The following is a 20,597-nucleotide window of genomic DNA, read 5'->3' as shown; positions in this document are numbered from 1 at the left end:
ATTCTGAAGACTTCCATTACCATTATGCTGAACTGGCTCTTCCCATCCACAAATCACTGAATTGTTTTATCTTAATAATTTTACATTTAACTTCTTAATCCACTTATAACCTATTCTACTGTATATTACTAGGTTAGAATCTAAACTAACTTCCACCAGCAGGCTCCACTTTCATGTCTTAAGTAATACTCCCTTCTCCACAGATAAGGGATGGCTTTTTTTTAAAGGTTTATTGTTTATTTTTCAAATTTTTTTATTGTTCAAATACATTTGTCTCCATTTTCCCACCACCACTTTCCCCTGCCCCACCCACATCCACCTCCCAACCTCAATCCTTCCCCACTTTGGCTTTGTCCACGGGTCCTTTATACATTTTCTTTCATTTGACCCTTCCCCTTCTTTCCCCTGTTATCCCCCTCCCTCCTTCCTTCTCATTACCAGCAGTTTCTTTTTTCTTTCAATGTTTCTGGTTATATTTTCTTTGTTTCTGTTTTGTTGGTTAGGTTCCACTTATAGGTGAGATCATATGGTATCTGTCTTTCATCCCTGGCTTATTTCACTTAGCATAATGCTCTACAGATCCATCCACTCTGTCATGAAGGGTAGTAGCTCTTTTTTTCCTTCTGCTCCATAGTAGTCCATTGTGTTAATGTACCATAGTTTTTGATCCATTCATTTACTGATGGGCACTTAGGTTGCTTCCAGCACTTGGCTATTGTAAATTGCGATGCAATGAACATTGGGATGCATAGGTTCTTTTGAATTGGTGTTTTGAGATTATTATATTGAGTATAATTCCAGCAGTGGAATTGCTGGATCAAAGGGCAGTTCCATTTTTAGCTTTCTGAGGAATTTCCAAACTGTCTTCCACAGTGGCATCAGTCTGCATTCCCACCAACACTGTACTAGAGTTCCCTTTTCTCCACAACCTCACTAGCATTTGCTGTTTGTGATTTGTTTATGATAGCCATCCTGACTGGCATGAAGTAGTAACTCACTGTTGTTTTAATTTGCATCTCTGATGGTTAGTGATGATGAGCATCCTTCCATATGCCTCTGGGCCCTATGTATGTCCTCCTTGGGGAAGTGTCTGTTCAGGTCCTATGCTCATTTTTTAATTGGATTGCCTTCTTGCAGTGGAGTCTTGTTAAGTTCTTTATGTATTTTGGAGATCAAACCCCTGTCCAAGGTATCATTGGCAAATATATTTTCCCATATGGTAGGTCCCCTTTTTTTTTTGCTGATGTTTTCTTTAGCTGTGCAGAATTTTCCTACTTTGATGAAGTCTCATTTGTTTGTTCGTTCTTTTACGTCCCTTGCTCTAGGGGACATAATGGTGAAAATATTGCTGCATGGAACATCTGAGACATTTCTGCCTATGTTCCCCTCTAGGACTTTCATGGTGTCGTAACTCATATTTAAGTCTTTTATCCATCTTGAGTTTGTTTTTGTGTATGGTGTCAGTTGGTGATCAAATTTCAATTTTTTACATGTAGCTGTACCCATCTCTCCCAACACCATTGGTTGAAGACACAATTTTTATTCCATTTTTTGCTTCTGGCCCCTCTTTTGAATATTAATTGACCATAGAGACGTGCGTTTATTTCTGGGATCTCTGTTTTGCTCTATTGATCTAGGTGTCTGTTCTTATGCCAATACCAGATTGTTTGATTACAGTGGCCTTGTAATATAGTTCTATGACAGATATTGTGATCCCTCCTACTTCGTTCTTCTTTCTCAAAATTGCTGCATTTATTCAGGGTCATTTATGTTTCCATATAAATTTTTGAAATGTTTGTTCTATATCTGCAAAATACATCATTAGTATTTTAATAGGGATTGTGTTAAATCTATAAATTGCTTTGTGTAGTATGGACACTCTGATGACGTTAATTCTTCCAATCCACAAACACAGTACATGCTTCAATTTATTTGTGTCTTCCTTAATTTCTTTCTTCTGTGTTTTGTAGTTTTCTGAGAACAGGTCTTTTACCTCTTTGATTAAGTTTATTCCTAGGTACTTTATTTTTCTTGTTGCTATAGCAAATGGGAATTTTTTCCTGATTTCTTCTTCTGCTATTTCATTCTTGGTGTAAAAAATGCCTTCAATTTCTGAATATAGACTTTGTATCCCACTGTATTGCAAAATTCACTTACTAAGTCGAGTAGTTTTTTTGGTGGAGTCTATGGGGTTTTCTATGTACACTATCATGTCATCTGCAAACAATGATATTTTTACTTCTTCCTTTCCAATTTGGATGCCTTTATTTCTTTGTCTTGTCTGATCACTGTGGCTAGGACTTCCAATACTATGTTGAACAGAAGTGGTGAAAGCGGAAAACCTTGTCTTGTTCCTGATCTTAGTGGGAAAGCTTTTACTTTTTGCCTGTTGAGTATGATGTTGGCTGTAGGTTTTTCATATACGGCCTTTATTATGTTGAGGTATGAACCCTTTCCCACTTTGCTGAGTGTTTTTTTATCATAAATGGGTACTGTACCTTATCAAATCCTTTTACCATATCTATTGATACAATCGTGATTTGTCTTTCCTTTTGTTTATACGATGTATTGTGTTAATTGATTTGTAAATATTGAAACATCCTTGCATCCCTGGGATGAATCCCAGTTGATCAAAGTGGATGATCTTTTTAATGTATTGCTAGATGTGGGCTGCCAATATTTTGTTGAGGGTTTTAGCATCTATGTATATCAGCAACACTGGCCTGTAGTTTTTGATGCTGGCCTCATAAAAAGAGCTTGGGAGTCTTCCCTCTTCTTGGAACTCTTGGAATTATCTGAGAAGGACAGGGGTTAGCTCTTTCTTAAATGTTTTGGATAATTCTCCTGTGAAACCATCCAGTCCAGGGCTTTTTGTGTGCTAGGAGTTTTTTCATTACTGCTTCAATTTCACCAGCTGTTAATTGGTCTGTTCAGGCTTTCTGCTACTTCTTCATTCAATGTTGGAAGGTTATGCTTTTCTAGAAATTTGCCCATTTCATCAAGGTTTTCAAATTTTTTGGTATATAATTGCTCATAGTAATTTCTTACAATCTTTTGTATTTCTGTGGTATCAGTTGTTATTTCCCCTCTTTCATTTCTGATATTATTTATTTAGGTCCTCTCCCTTTTTTCCTCGATGAGTCTGCCTAAAGGTTTATTAATTTTGTTTATCTTTCACAAAAACAGCTCCTGGATTGGCTGATCCTTTGAATTGTTCCTTTAGTCTCTATGTCATTCAGTTCTGCTCTGACCTTGACTATTTCCTTCCTTAAATTCAATCTCTGCATTGTTTGTTGCTGTTTATCCAGTTCTTGAAGCTGTAGAATTAGGTCTTTCATTTGAAATGTTTCTATTTTTTTTAAGGAAGGCCTGTATTGCTACGAACTTCCCTCTCAGGACTGCATTCACTGTGTCCCATAGGTTTTACATTGCTGTGTGTTCATTATCATTTGTTTCCAGAAACTTTTTGATTTACTCTTTGATCTCATTACTGACCCATTCGTTGTTTAATAGCATACTATTCAGTCTCCATGAGTTTGAATGTTTTTGAGGTTTTTCCTTGAGGTTGGTTTCTAGTTTCAAGCCCTTGCGGTCTGAGAAAATGCTTGCTGACTTCAATTTTACTGAAGTTGTTGACACTTGTCTTGTGTCCTATCATGTGGTCTATCTTTGAAAATGTTCCATGTGCACTTGAAGAGAATGTGTATTTTGCTTCTTTGGGATGAAAGGTTCTATATATGTCAGTTAAGTCCATTTGATCTAATGCATCATTCAGTTCCACGATATCCTTGTTTATGTTTTGTTTGGAAGATACATCCACTGTTGACAGTGAAGTGTTAAAATCCCCTACTATCAGAGTGTTGCCATCTATTTCTTGAAGTCCTCCAAGATTTTCCTTATAGATTTGGGTGCTCCTATGTTCAGTGCATATAGATTTACAATGTTTATGTCTTCTTGATGGAGTTTTCCTTTCAGTATTATGAAGTGTCTTTCTTTGTCTCTTTTTATGGCCTTTGTTTTGAAATCTATTTTGTCTTATGCAAGTAGTACTACCCCTGCTTTTTTATGTGTCTGTGTGTGTCACTTTGCTTGGAATATTTGTTTCCATCCCTTTACTTTCAGTCTGTGTAGGTCCTTTGTTCTGAGGTGGGTCTCTTGTAGGCAGTATTATGTGTGGGTCATGTCTTCTAATCCATTCAGCTACCCTATGTCTTTTGACTGGAAGATTTAATCCATTTATATTTAAAGTTTATTATTGATAGGTACTTATCATTTTCTCCCTTTGTACTTGTGTTCCACTCTTTCACCCTCTTTTTGTTTATGTTAAAGCAGTCCCTTTAGCATATTTTGCAGTGCTGGTTTGGCAGAGGTGTATTCTTTTAGCCTTCTTTTGTCTGGGAAGCTCCTTATTTCGCCTTCCATTTTAATTGAGAGCCTTAATGGGTAGAGCAGTCTCGGTTGCAGGCCTTTGCTTTTCATGACTGGGAATATTTCTTGCCATTCTCTTCTGGCTTGCAGTGTTTCTGTTGAGAAGTCAGCCGCTAGCCGAATTGGGGCTCCCTTGTATGTTACTACCTGTTCCTCCCTTGCTGCCTTTAGGATTCTGCCTTTGTCTTTGATTATTTGCCATTTTAATGATGATGTGTCTTGGAGTGGGCCTCATTGGGTTCCTCTTGAATGGGACCCTCTGTGCTTCCTGGACCTGTGTGACGTTTCCTCTCCTCCAATTAGGGAAGTTTTCCATAACTACTGTTTCAAACAGGTTCTCTATCCCTTCCTCCTCTTCTCCTTCTGGTATCCCTATTATACGGGTGTAAAGTACGTTTCAGGTTGTGCTCCTCCATTCACTCCTCTGCATTTCCCTAAACGCCTCTTCTTTCTTTTTGAGTCTCTTTTCATTTTCTTGCTCTTTCTGGGAGCTTTTTTCTACCTTGTCCTCCAGCTTGCTGATTCGATCCTCTGCTTCATCTAGCCTGCTTTGGATTCCTTCTACTGTGTTCTTCAATTCAGAAATGGTATTCTTCATTTCCTCTTGCCTCTTATTGATGGTTTCTATGTCCTTTTTCATGCTGATATAGTTTGCAGTAAGTTCCTCGTAGTTTCCCTGTAGTTTTTTGTAATTCTCTTTGAGCCCACTGAGTTCATTGAGCTTCCTTACAACCGTTGTTTTGAACTCAGTAACTGATGGTTTACTTGCCTCTATTTCATTTAGTTCTCTCTGTGGGGATTCCTCCTTTCCCTTTGATTGGGGGGTGTTTCTTTGTCTTCCCATTATTTTTGAGACTCTTCTTTTTTGCCTCTACTTCTTAAATTGATCTGTATGATTTCCTGACTTCGTGGTCTGAACTTCCATGGTAGGAGACCACTGTATTTTCTTTCAGGATCTGTATCTGATGATGTCAGCTCTTGATCCCATCTGACCTTAGGCAGTCTTCGAGACCTCCAGGAACCTACTGTCTGTGGCTGGCTCCTTCAGCTGTTAATCTAGTCACTCTGTACGCAGCAGTCAGGCTTAGCCACCACAGGGCAAGGCAGAGTCCCTGTGTGAATGGGGTTATTGTGTCCTCTCACGCTGCTGCCACTCAAGAGGCGTGGTCTTTCCCGAGTCAGATGTCTGCTGCCATTCGGGGGATGAGTCAGCACCGGGTTCTCGCTGGCTACAAATGAGTGATGTCTTGTTTTAAGTTTATAAAAAGGCTGTCTACAGCTCTTCCACCTATAACATAAAACTAACCAATTTTAACACTCTTCTCTATCCCAAGTGTTCTCCAAGTCTTTCTCAACATAGTGCGTTAGAATTTAAAATAAAGAAATTAACAAAATACCAATTTCTCTCAAGATGAGCAACAACAAATGCACTGCACGTTAACACAGATAATATCTCAGTATAAATATAAAAGTAATTTTGCTTGACTATCTTCAAGTCTGTATCAGTTTGTTCCAGAATATGAAAGAGCACAACTGAGGAAAGAATATGGTAATGAATTTTATTAGCTTTGGTTTATACTCAACTCTGAAAGAAAATATAAAATGTGCTTTAATCTTAGCAAAGTACCCTCAGCTTTGAAGGGTGTCTTCCCATGACTTGCTGGTTAATGCCTTCACCTATAATATAAAATGTTATTCTGTATTTTTGTGGTATCAGCTCAACAGCAAAAATTCTGTGACTTAACAGAATTTTCTACATTTTATGTTGCCTTTATTCTTTCATTTTTTTCCAAGGGGAAAAAATAAGAAAGATTCTTCACTTATAAAAGATATAAAGTTCTTTTCAATCATATTACTATCTATATTTATTGTGAAATTTTATTGTCACTTGGATAGAACAGGTAACCAAGTGCTATATCTTAATAAAGTGTCCAAATCTCCTCTCATAAGGTTTTTGATTTTTGCCCTTCTGCTATCAGCTGAATTGTGTCCCCTAAAAACTCTTATGTTGAAGCCCTAACCCCCAGCTCCTTAGAATAGGACTGTATTTGGAGATAGAGCCTTTAGAGAAGTGATTAAGATAAAATGAAGTTGTTAGGGTGGGCCCCTAATCCAATGTGCCTGGTACCTTTATAAGAGGAAGGGACACTAGTAACATACATACAGAGAAAAAAGTCATGTGAGGACATGGCAAAAAGGCAGTCATCTGCAAGCCACAGAGAGAGGCCTCAGAAGAAAACAAGTCGGTGAACCTTAATCTTGGATTCTGAACCTCCAAAACAGTGAGAAAATAAATTTCTGTTGTTTAATCCACACAATCCGTAGTATTTTGTTATGGCACCATTAGCAAACTAACACACATCCCCAAATCAGATCCTAAATATAGAAAAATATAATTTCCAAGACATTTTTGGTGCGTTAATGAAACTATTGAGATTTCCCACAGAGGCCTCAAGGAATCACTAAGACTTATTTCAACATGTAAGAAGAGGTATGAGAAGTAACAGGTTCGTTTGAAGTTTATAAAAAGGCACTTCAGGCAGGGAAAGTCAAGCTGTACTTGTTATGGCACCAAAAGCATTCCTAAAGATTCTGTCACTTTTTCAATGACTGCTAAATGAGGATTTTTATCATGAACATTTCACAGTTGATTTTTATGGCGCTGGAGTAGAAATCTTACATTACCTAGGTCCTTACCTAGGAAAACTTTAAGAGGAAAGGTTCACTCTTATAAGGGTTACATGGGAAGAGTTGTCCATCAGAAAAGATACTCAACCTTCCTGAGGTTAAATTTACGTGGTAAAATACAATTAATATAATTATTTTGGGCTCTCTTCAGCAGCAAATGTACTAATTATTTCAATAACTATTTGTTTTAGTAGAAGTCCCTGGAGATACATCAATGTCCTTACTTTCCATATGTTTAAGAATAATTAAGGAAACACTATTCAAAACTCATAGCACAATTCTGTCAAATTTTCCTCTATCAAAGTTCCAGTGGTACAGTGCTCTCAGTCCTAATCTCAGTTATTATTAATTTATTTTAAATGTTTTCTGGTACTCTCTTACTCCTTTAATTCCTATTTAACATCTTCTAACCAGTGATATTCAAATGGAGATGTATTTCAGACTTACAAAGTTTTATAAAACTAAGCTATATTTATATATATATATTTCTAAGCTTGATTCCTGACTAACTGAATCTCTTCACTTGATATTCCTGAATTTATTACTGGTACATTAGGTCTCAGGATTATTATGTTATATCTCAAGGAGTTTTTCATCTACAGGAAGTTATACTCATCCATATTTATTAATCAGATGCCAAAGCCACTGACTTCTTTGAGAATATGTTTAATCATCATCCTTAGAAAACACTGTGCTTAAAAAGCTTTTTAAATATTTTTTGCATGTCACAGAGACAACCAAATTTCCCTGTCAGCTGTTATTATTCTTATTTTATGAACTTTTATCAGATCTTTTCACTTGACAGTTATCAGTATCAAATTAGCCATAGTCATTTCAAGCTTCTGTCATCTGCTGTTTAACTCCGATGCTTGTCTGAAGGCATTCCTGTCAACTACAGGCTAGCATTTTGTTTTCAAAGAACGATCTCAGAGCCCTGGCAAAAGAACTATACCAGGTACTTAAAATCCACATATAGTTCAAAGAACAGACACTTGAGTATAGGCTTCTGGAGACATGGCTTAGATACATTCAAAACAAACCAGTGGGCTACAATTAAGATTTCTCTTTTTTAGAAAAGATAAGCAGTTTTATGAAACGGTTAATCCAATATTCAGTAGAACAAGAACGAATTACACAAGAATGAATGAAATGATGAAGAAAATGTTATTGTGTTTACCTGTTTGCAATAATGTTTACTTTTGTTTTACTCTTTTCTCCTTCTAAAGTTACCTAATACACAATTTTGTACACTTTGGTTTGTTAAGCTGAAATGAAATATTTAAAAAATGGTATTTCCTACCCTCTTCAGCTTGCCAGTATCTCCCAGAAAGGTTTTTATATCCTCATCTGGCACCCCAACTTTTAAGGTTGCTACCCAGGAAACACTTCTAGATCACTTGGTTCTGAGGCCCAGTGTTCACAGATCCCGCAGGACTATAACTAAGGGAGAAAAGAATTCTTAATTGGCTACCACCCTCAGGACACAGCAAGAGACAACAGACTGAGGCACCCAAACTTTGTGTACAAGAAGCCTATTAGCTCAGCTTCACAGCTGTGGCCTGGGAGGTAGGCTTCTAATTAAACATACATCAAACAGCCTACTGTAATCTTCTCCAGAGACCTCAGAGGGCAGGCCCTATCTTTATGCTCTCCCTCTGCTGCTCTCCAGAGCACCAGTATCTCTCAGAGGGAAGCTTGTTTACACATCTGGTGTCCTGGTTTTTGTGGCTGCTGCATAAGGACACCTCCTGCAAGACTGCCTGGCCCTGGTGGACAGCGGCGCTTGCATTACTGGGCCCCATGGAACTGTAACAGCCAGAGACAGTTCTTGGCTGGCTACCACCCCAGTGCACAGTACAAACAGCAGACTGACACATACCCCCAGATTTTCTGTGAAAAAGGCCTTCTTGCTTGTCCTGGAGCTTCAGCCTGAGGGGCAGGCTTCTGGTTTAGAACATATCTAGGGACCTCCTAAGTGATCTCTGAGGATATACACTTGTGGATACCATCTTTGTGTTCTCCCTTCCTTCCAAGTCTACTGGTATCTCCTGGAAAGGAGATAGTACCACTATCTAGTGCCCCTGATTTTCATGACTACTGCCCAGCCATGATACCTCTAGATTGCCTGGCTCAGGTGGCCAGTGGGACTTTACACTTTGCAGTCTCACAGGACTGCACTATTTGCATACTTTACAGCTGCTGCCTGAAGATCTGGCTTCCAATTAGCCTGAATCTGTGTTGAATGAGATCCTCCACTTTAAGATAGTGACAGGTCTTGACATACCCTCAACTACTGGAAGCCATTAAAAGTAAAATAGACTGCTTGGACAATCACAAAGGTTTGAGAGACAACCAAGAGCAAAGGCAGGGTTGAACTATATTACAACACTATAGTAATTAAAACAGTATGGTATTAACACAAAAAGAGACACATAGATCAATAGAACAAAACAGCCCAGAAATAACGTCATGCTTAGATGGTCAATTATTTCACAACAAAGGAGATAAGACTAATATGGAAGAAAGAACAGTCTCTTCAATAAATAGTGTTGGGAAAACTAGACAGCAACATGAGAAAGAATGAAGCCAGACCATTACCTTACACCACACACAAAAACTAACTCAAAATGGATTAAAGACTTGTCCTAGAAGAAAACATATGTGGCTTGACTCTAGCCTTGGTGATCATTTTTTTTTTTATTTGACAGCAAAAGCAAAGGCATCAAAAGCAAAAATACATTAAACTAAAATGCTTCTGCATACCAAAGGAAACAATCAACAAAAGGAAAAGGCAACCAATGAAATAGGAGAAAATATCTGCAAATCAAGTATGTGATAAGGGGTTAATATCCAAAATATATAAAAAAAATACAACTCAACAGCAAAAATACATATAATCCGATTTAAAAATGAGCAGAGGATTTGAATAGACATTGAAAGACACATAGATGGCCAACAAATACATGAAAAGGTGTCCCACACATCACTATCAGAAAAATGCAAATCAAAACCACATGAGATATTACCTCACACCTGTTAAATTGGCTATTATTGAAGAGTAATAACAAGTATTGGCAACATGTAGAGAAAAGGAGATCCTTGTGCACTGTTAGTGGGCATGTAAATTTGTACATCCACTATGAAAAATAGCATGGAAGTTCCAAAAACATTAAAATTAGAACTATCATATGGTCCAACAACTCTATTTCTCAGTATTTCTCAAAAGGAAAAATACTAACTCAAAAAGATATACACTCCCATGTTCATTGCAGAATTATTTACAATAGCCAAGGCATGGAAGCAACCTAAGTGTCCATTAATGAATGAATAAACAAAAGGTAGTATATATACATGCATACATGCACATACAATGGAGTGTATTACCCAGCCATAAATAAGAAAATCTTGCCATTTATGACAACATGAATGAACCCTGGTATTATTCTAAGTGAAATCACACAGAGAAAAACATACATGGTATGATCTCACTTATATGTGGAATCTTGAAAAAAAAAATACAAAAAGAAAGCTCATAGATACAGAGAGTAGACTGATGGATTAGTGGTTGCCAGAGCCAGGGGGTGGGGCAAAATGGGTGTACAGAGTCAAAAGGTAAAACTTCCAGTTATAAAATAAATAAATAATGGGGAAATAATGTACAGAACAGTGACTGTAGTTAATAATATTGTATTGCATATTTGAAAGTTGGTGAAAGTAAATCTTAAAAGTTCTCATCACAAGAAAAAAATTATAACTAAGGTGATGGATGTTAACTAGATTTATTGTGGTTATCATTTTGCAATATATACAAAATGGAGTCAACCAGTTTCAGGTGTACAATATAATTTTTTTTAATTGGCATATATGTGATCCTTGAATTGAACTGCATTATATCTGATCCTTGCTGATCTCAGTAAGAATTCAAACTCTTACTAGCTCTCCAATGGTTATTCTCATGGATTCATTAAGAATTTGTTTCCCTTCTTACTAGTTTGTACCTCTTTCATAATTGATTGAATGATGGTTGTGAATTTGGTACGACAAGTCATTTAAGGAATAACGCATACAAGACCTCCAGTGCAGTGAAGAATTAACTCATCATCAGAATCTGGGACACTGTCATGGGTTAAATTTGTCTCGCAAAAATTGTTATGTTGAAGTATTAGTCCCAAACACCTCAGGATGTAACCTTATCAGAAATAGGGTTACTGGGGATTGTAATTAGTTGAGTTAAGGTCATACTGGATTAGGGTGGGCCCCTAATTCAAGATGACTAGCGTCCTTATAAAAGTGGGAAACTGAGACACCAATATGCACGTAGAAAGAATGCCATATAAAAATGAAAGCAGAGATCTACTAGCCAAGGAAAGCCAAAGATTGCTAGTAAACCAACAGAGGCTAGAAGAGAATGGAATGTAAGATTTTCCATTATCACTCTCAGATGGAAGCAACCCTACCAATACCCTGATCTTGGACTTCTAGCCTCCAGAATTGTGTCAATAAATTTGTGTTGTTTGAGCCACCCAGTTTATATTTCATTATAGCAGTCCTAGCAAACTAATACAGCTGCCCAAACTTTACACCTTCTAAAGAAAGATTTGCCCTTTGCCCAGCTCCAAGGAAATATTCTTGAAGTCTTTGGAATGTCCTGTTAAACCTGTGGCCTTAAAGCCACACCAGATAAGTTTATGCCAGCAATGTGATTTATGGCAGAGGCCACAGGCTTCACCTCTGGGGGGATGAGTAAATTAAGTTCACATTTAACTAGTGTTTATGCTACGCAGCTTTAGTAGAGTGCAAAATAATGATCAACCATTATACAGGGTGGGGCACAAGTAGGTTTACAGTTGTTTGTATGGAAATAAAATAATTAATAAATATAAGAATAAACTGTGTCTTGCATACTCACAACTAAACCTACTTGTGCCCCACCCTGTATGTATGCTATATAAAAGTGTATATTGTGGTAAAAGATATATAACAAAATGTATCAACTTAACCCTTTTAAACTGTACAATTAGGCAACATTAAGTACATTCACAATGTTGTGCAGGTATCATGATAATTCATCTCGAGAACGGTTTCACTATCCCAGATACACATTCTGCACCCATTAAACAACACCTCGTTCTCCTTCTCCCCTGGCAACCTGTATTCTACTTTCTGTTTCTATAAATTTGACTGTTCTAGGAACCTCATAAAAAAGGAATCACAAGATATTTGTCCTTCTGTGTCTGGCTTCTTTCATTTAGCATGTTTTCAAAGGTCATCCATGTTGTAGTATAGATCAAAATTTCATTCCTTTTTTTATGGCTGACTACTATTTGATTGCATGTATATACCACAATTTTTCATCCATTCATCTGTAGATGGGCACTTGAGTTGTTGGCACCTTTTGGCTACCATGAATCAACAGCTTTTTGATGAAGCTAAATTATAGCAAAATCCCATCTCCTGATTTTAAAATCCCATCTCCTTTCCAATGACTTTACTGCAAATGACTTCAAGGTATACAGTTTCAGAAGTGACAATATACATTCCTAAGTGATAAAATTCTATAAACAAAATACATGATTCCTTACAATATCCATGTGGCTTTAAAATATAAAATCTTTGTTAGGTTATTAGTGCCTTTTTATGGAAGAAACTGATCTGATGAACACCAACATGCTGCTGAGAACAGGGGAACACTACTACTAAAACAGATACATGTTCCAAACCTAAGAGTAACAGGAAGAAAATGAAGCCATATTCTAAATACAAAAATCAAACAAAAAAACAAGAAAAAGAGCAATGCATCTTGACCTTGGAAAAAAGAAGCATAACTGAGATAGTCTTATAGTTACCAAAAATAAATAAATAAAAAGAATCTTCAAGATTATATTCATAATAAAAAATTATGAATCTTTTCAAATCTCAATCTTCATAGTATGCTCATCACTGAATAAAGTCTCAACAGACTCAAGTCCCACAATTCAGAGAAAAATTCCAGAGAAAACAAGACATAGATAAAGTAAGAAAACAATTTTGAAGAATAGTTTAGGATGGTAAAGGAAATATATTACACATATATATGTGCAAGCACATTTTGGGTGTAGCATGTCAAAAAGAGTGAATGAGAAAATAACCCTTGAACATTTCAATTCTTTAAGGAATAAATTAAGAACAATCGAAAATAACCAGATCTATTGAAAGAATACAAAATTTGGCTAAAGCAGTAAGGATCGTAACAGCCAAATTTTAAAATTTTAATATTTTAAATAGGCAATATATTCATATTTCAAAAAAAATAGAAAATGTTAACAATTCTAAAGTCCTGTATATACCCAAAAGAATTGAAAGCAGAGACTCAAAGTGATTATTGTATACCCATATTTAAGGCAGCATTATTCACAATAGTCAAAAGGAGAAAACAATCTTATTGCCGATCAACGGATGAATAAATAAACAAAATGTGGTTTTTATATATAATATATATATAATATATATTATAATATATATTATTATATTATATATAATATTATATTATATATATTATATAATATAATAATATATATATAATATATAATAGACATATATTATTCAGCCTTAAAAAGGAAAATCTACACAATGCTACAACACAGATGAACTTTAAGGAGGTACTGCTAAGTTTATGAAATAAGCCAGTCACAAAAAGATAAATACTGCATGATTCCACTTCTCTGAGGTACTTAGATCACGTCAAATTTGTAGAAACAGATAGCAGAATACAGTGGTTGACAGTGAGGGGGAGGAATAAATGGAGAGTTGTTGTTTAATGAATAAATTTTAGTTTTCAAAGATGAAAAGAGTTCTGGAGATTGGATGCATAACAATGCAAATGTACTTAACAATACTGATGGTACAACTAAAAAATGGTAATGTTTATAAATTTTTGTTATGTTTACGTTATGCTATGTTTTCAATTGTTACCACAACTAAAAATAAAAAAACAAAAATTCTCCTTTCCACTTGTATCTAGTCACCACCCAGTTCCCATATGTCCAAGCCTCTGAAATCACTTTTTATTACTTTATTTATTCCAAGTTCCCTTACATTTATAAGAAAATATAAACAAACTTAGCAGCCATATACACTGTTTTATGTCTTATTTTTACTAAACAACGTATCTTGAATTCTTTCATTTCAAACAGAAAACATCATGATTTAAGAGCAACATTTTAACAGAACTTTAATGTGTGTAGTAAAGCTTTAATATAACAGAACTTACCAACATCTGGTGGACACTGTCCATTATAAGGGAACCAATTTCCTTTCACAGTGAAAGGACTTTTCCTGTTGCTTGTTGATCCAGTTCCTAGCTGCCCATTACCACCAAGTCCAAAGGAATAAATTCGTCCTGATGAAGGAACAAAAGCAGAAGTGTGCTGCCTAGAGTAAAATGATAGAAAACCTCAGACTTAATGTTACCTTCTAAATAATTTACATTTAGAAAAGCAAAGCAAATATTAACTGATAATTTTCCTCTTCAAAAATAAATTAGTAAAACAATTATAGTTCTAAAATATTCTGTACAAAATATTTATTAATAGCTTTCCCCTACACTAATGAACTTTGTACCATATAGGCAGGGTGCACAAGCATGGTCCAGAAAACTTCCAAAAATGTCCAAATTTGATAAGGCCCAGATCTATATTGAAATCCCTTATAACAGATGAATTAGCACTAGAGATAGCATCTAACTATATTGTCCATTGAAGCCCCACCCTCCCCTCCTCTGCCTCCTTTCCCTCTTCGTCACTTTCTAATCTAGAGCTGTAGATAGCCCACTATTTGGGCACCACTCAAAAGTTTAGGATAAGACCTGGGCAAGTAACCCAGTATCAACCAGAAGATGTGCATATACTCTGTATGTGTGAGTGTGTGGGGGGTGTGTGGGGGTATGTATGTGTGTGGTTTCCTTCTGAGAGAGACGAAAATGCATGATAAAACAATGTTTCCTTTCCTCCAGAGCAGCAATTTTCAACTGGTGTGCAGGCAAGAGACACACTGGTGTTATCAGAAGAATGTTAAAAACAAGAATGTTCAAAACATATTTAGTCAGGGGCACTGGCCTCTCTTCCCTTAAATTGTCAAAAAAAAAAAAAAAAAAAAAGGTAACAGCCAATACTGACCTCTTTTCCCTTAGATTGTCAAAAAAATAGTAACAGCCAATACAACAATAGCTCTCTTGTGATATTTTTGGTGTGCCACAGAATTTTAGTAATTAGTTTTTGTGTGCCATGAGATGAAAAAGGTTGAAAATCACCATTCTAAAGAAACTGATCCTTACATGTATGCACCGAGACTCCTCTGTAGGTACTAGAGTGGAAGCAACTGAAGCTAAAGAAAACCCATTAATCAGTGAGCCTGTCCAACTCCCTCTGCAGTTTCACTGCCATGTGTTTAGGAATGAGTTAATAAGATTATCCAGCTCAGATTTTGTGTTCCTCAATCTCAGGGTTTGCAGCTTCAATCAAGTTTGGAAAATTCTTAAGTAGTATTTCTGTAAATACCATCTCTCTCTCATTTATTCAATTCTCTTCTTTATAGCATTAGACAAATGCTGTACTTTATCAATATATCCTATCAGTCTCTTAATCTCTCTTTTCTATCCATGTCCATTTGTAAGTAATTTCCCTGGATCTATTTTTCAAATTGCTACTTTTCTCTTCAGCAGTGTGTTCAACCTACTGTTTGAACTATCAGTTGAATTTTAAATGTTAATGACTATGTTTTATCCCATTTCTAGAAGTTATTTTTTTTCCAAATCTGCCAGCCTGTTATTTCATTTAAAGCCCTTTATATATTGTGAAGTATCATACATACACACCAACTCAGGACTACTGCAACAAGCCCCTGGGGCAGTCATCCTGCAGCCACAGATTCTCAGAGGAGATCCAAAACAGAAACTAGGCCAAGGACAGAAAAGTCTCCTTATACTAGCAAGGGAATGTTTCTTTGTGAACCCTTTCCATGAGGTAGTTTTACTGGGAGAAAATGGTTTCTCAGGCCTTATAACTGCTTCTGTAAGTTCTTAGTTCTCATTTCTTGTCCCAAACCCCTTCGCCATCTGTGGTACATTGTTTATAAAAAAGGCCAAAATTGATCCTTTCTCTATACCCACCAAAACAGGGAATCTATTTCTCCATGTCTTACATCTGGACTCAGACCTATGGCTTGCTTTGAACAACAGAATGCAGCAGAAATGACAGCGTATCAGATCTAAGCCTATGCCTCACAAATGGCTTTGCACTTTTTCCTTCTCTCTCTTTAGAAATCCTGCTCTATACCACCATAAAAATAATCCAAGGTTGGCTGTTGAAGGATGACATACACCCTGGAACAGAGACAAGCTGACCTAGCTAAGGCCACCCTAGACTATCCAGCCCTTAGCTGATCATCAGCTGATCAACCAAGTCCAGCTAAAATGAAAACTGCCCAGCTAAGCCCAGTCCAAAATACTGAATCACAAAACCATTAACTAAATAAATAATTGTTTTGAAGCACTACATTTTGAGGCAGTTCATTTAGCAAATAAGCTAATTAATGCACTATCTAGATTGGCAAATTCTTTCAGGGCAGCTCCAGAGTCAGTTTAAACTAACAGCTATGGTTTTCAGATTTCTTTGTTTTTGCTCTGTGAAATTCCCTTTATTTCTTGGCAAGCTAATCTATGTTACTTAAAAGGTATTTTGATTCAAAAGGGTTTTCAAGTTGTCCACTCTGTCATGTTACTGGAAAACTAATTATAATCTACCAACCATCTTACCTCAGAGCCAGATCAGTCAAGGTCAATCAAAACTTTTTTAACTAAGGGTACTCTTTTAACAAAGAAAATGTTAAATGGAATCCTAACATATAAAAAAGACAAAACACTCTGGTTGAAGGAGTTAACAATGCCCAGTCTGCCTCCTTCAGGAAGCAGACATTGTGACATTCTCAAAGGAACATATCAATATTATTTCATTAAACTCTTCCTCAAACTGGTCTACTAATGGAGTCTTTCTTCACCTTGGCTGCATATTGTAATCACCTGAGAATGAGCCTAGGCAACAATACATATTTCTAAAACCTCTTCAAAAAATTAGAGCATGGAGTCAGCATTGAGATCCAGTGAACAAGCATAACTATCTTAAGCCTTGATTTAATGTTATAAATCAAAAACACTAAATTATATTACTGGAATTTGAAAACTTTTGCTTTTGGATCATCTCCTTGATGGATTCACACTTCTGGTGTACCTTGGGTGCTTCCTTCAGATTTACTGACAATTATTCAATAAGGAATAATTGTTGAATATATAGTTGTTATGGTACTAACTGCCTGTAAGTCAAATCTGTCAAGATTTCTCCCCCAATACCAAGTTAAATAATATTGCTTTATAGTCTTTTAATTAAGTATCCATGAAGTGGATAAAAAAGAAAAAAATGAACTCTCTAAACTTTAGGATCTATACATTCATGTATAACTTAGCCATCTAAAAAAGATTCTGACACTATCACTTATATTCAATTGCATGTTAAGCTTTTACTTAACTTTTATAATAGATTCTGATTCATATATGAGAATAGGAAAGAAGATTTTTTCAAATCATTCTCATAAATAATTTTTCAAATACATAGCCAAGCACACACACCTGGTATACAAAAATAGAGTAGCATGAACAAAATCAAGCAGAAAGAAAAAACAATAGAATTACATCCCTAAAGATTTCAAATACTGAAAGTATCAAATATAAGAATCTAGAACGACTATGTTTAATAGTTGTTTAATGTCTAAGAAATAAAAGCCAACACTGAAAACTGACATATAACTAGAAACATTGATGAAAACCTTTTTCAAGATACAAAATGGCTGCAGAGTAGGTGGAAGCTACACTAACCTCTACCCAGGACCAAACTGGAATTTCAATTAAATTATACAAAAATCATCATGAATAACCAACTGAACACTAGCTGGAGAGAAGCCTTATAACCAATTACTTATGGAAAAAACCACATCACCACAAAGAGACTAGTACTAAGTACAGAGCTGTGAGAGGGCTGGCTGGGCTCCCACGGATGGCAGCTGAAGTTCTGGAGGTATATTTCAGCAGCTGGGGGAGGGGGATTCCTCTGAGAAGTGGGGAGGTCTACACCCCAAGCTCAGTTCCACAGCCTAGAGCACCAGAACTGGGAAAGGAAACCAAATAACATCCAGCTATGAAAAGCAGTGAGGTTTCTGTCTGTCAGGGAGAGAGAGCTAATATGCAGAGAGCCTCCTAAAGGGCCAGTGAAAAAAATTTCGCTTGCTGCCACTTACCCTGGGCTCTGGCAGAGGGAGGGAAGAGTAGACTAGAGACGCGGGAGGAAAAGTCTGGGGCTGGTGGATCTGGAGAGAGCTGAAGGGTCAGCTGCCAGGATCTCTGCTCAGCCATTCCCCATACTACAAAAGCCATGTTTCTCAGCAAAGCACTCCCTTCCATGTGGCATCAGTCTGGGCAGAAGCAACAGCCCCTAACCTGCAGGAAACCTTCTTACTCCACCCTGTGGAGCTTAAGCCCAGCTGCTGTGCAGTATAGCTGGAGGAACTTTCAGTGATTAAGCCTAACAGAGAGGCTGGAGGGGTGGTTGATCTCAGGGTGCTTTGAAACTTTAGCTGACCCATCCCTGGGGCCAACACAGGTAAAAGCCAGCCTTCATGCACAGCCTGGTTCTTTTTGCACACAGCCAGGACCAGGAGAGGGAGCTGCAAGCTGTGCATTGCTGAGAGCTCCAAACAAGCTGCCAAGGGCCCGGTCATAAGCAATGTCTGAAAGAGGACTGCGCCAGAGTCTTTGCAGACCCTACCTAATACACAGAAACAAATACAGAGGCAGCAAATAGGGAAGACAAATAAACAGGCCGTAAATGATAAAATAAGAGCATTCTCCAGAGAATGAGCTAAACAAAATGGAAGTAAGCAACTGATCAGATATAGTTTAAAATAATAATTATAAGAATGCTCAACACCATGAAAAAAGACATAGAAACCACAAAAAAGGTCAAGTCAGAAATAAAGAATGCAATATCTGAAATAAATAATACACAGGAAGGAATAAACAGTAGGTTAAATGAAACAGAGGATCGAATGAGCGATTTGGAAGACAAGGCAGGAAAAAAACCCATGCAGAGCAGCAAAAAGAATTTTAAAAAATGAGGAAAAATAAGGGATCCTTGGGATGACATGAAACATAACATCTGCATCATGGGGATACCTGGAGAAGACAGTGAGCAATGGACTGAGAAACTACTTGAAGAAATGATGACCCCAAACTTCTCTAACATGGTAAAAGAAAGACACACAAGCCTAGAAAGTATAGAGAGTCCCAAAGAAGATGGAGGCAGAGAGGCCCACACCAAGACACATCATAATTAAAAAAGCAAAGCTTAAACACAAGGAGAGAATATTAAAGGTCACAAGAAAAAAAGCAGTTAGTTACCAACAAGGAAGCTCCTATTATACTGTCATCTTATTTCTCAAGAGAAACATTTCAGGCTACAAGGGATTGGCATAAAATATTCAAGGTGATGAAGAGCAAGGATCTACAACCAAGGGTACTTTCTCCAGCAAGGTAAAGAGAAAGGAAGAGCTTCCCAGACAAGAAAAAGCTAATGGAGTTTGTTACCACCAAACCAGAATTGCAACAATGATAAAGGGTTTGCTTAAAAAAGAAATAGATAAAACAAAACAATAGTTTAAAAAAACAAAAGGACAATAAACACATATCTATCAATAACCTCTTTAAATGTAAATAGCATAAATGCTCCAATGAAAAGACCTACAGTAACTGAATGGATAAGACGGGGGTATGTGTGTGCGCGTGCGCGCGTGTAAAATACAGACTATAACTAAAGGGATAGAAAAAAATATTTCATGCAAATGGAAAGGAAAAAATAAGCTGAGGTAGCAATTCTTATATCCGACAAAACAGACTTTAAAACCAAGGCTACAGTGTGAGACAAAAAAGGATACAACATAATGATAAAGGGAACAATCCAACAAGAGGATACAACCCTAATAAACATTTATGCACCCCACATAGCAGCACCTAAATAAGTTAAGCAATGACAAAGCCACTGCCAACCTCACACTCAATTGGCAAAAACTACAAGTCTTCCCCTTAAGATCTGGAAAAAGACAGGGATGTCAGCTTTCATCTCTTATTCAACACAGTACTGGAAGTCATAGCCTCACCAATCAGACAAGAAGAAGAAATAAAAAGTATCCAAATTGGAAAGGAAGAAGCTGTCTTTATTCACAGATGACACAGTACTGCACATTGAGAACCCTAAAGATTCCACCAAGAAACTACCAGAACTGATAAATGAATGCAGCAAAGTAGCAGGATACAAAATTAATATCCAGAAACCAGTTGCATTTTTATATGCCAATAATGAGCTAGAAGTAAGGGAAATTAAGAAAACAATTCCATTCACAAT

At 36.7% G+C, this 20,597-nt stretch overlaps 1 protein-coding gene across 2 annotated transcripts in view; it reads right to left on the bottom strand.

Moving 5' to 3' along the window:
- The window catches only part of HERC4 (HECT and RLD domain containing E3 ubiquitin protein ligase 4), a 128,778-nt gene that overhangs the window by 63,536 nt on the left and 44,645 nt on the right, over positions 1-20,597 (bottom strand). For both annotated transcript variants that reach the window (XM_054572711.1, XM_054572712.1), the window contains exon 9: positions 14,366-14,526. In XM_054572711.1, the coding sequence (XP_054428686.1) occupies positions 14,366-14,526 (161 nt within the window). The remainder of the gene's footprint in view (positions 1-14,365; positions 14,527-20,597) is intronic.

This window comes from Pteronotus mesoamericanus, unplaced genomic scaffold, assembly GCF_021234165.1.
Source record: "Pteronotus mesoamericanus isolate MK-2021 breed Mesoamerican mustached bat unplaced genomic scaffold, CSHL_Meso_final contig_24, whole genome shotgun sequence".
In the NCBI taxonomy this organism is placed as follows: Eukaryota; Metazoa; Chordata; class Mammalia; order Chiroptera; family Mormoopidae; genus Pteronotus; species Pteronotus mesoamericanus.
This window is presented reverse-complemented; position numbering and strand designations above follow the sequence as displayed.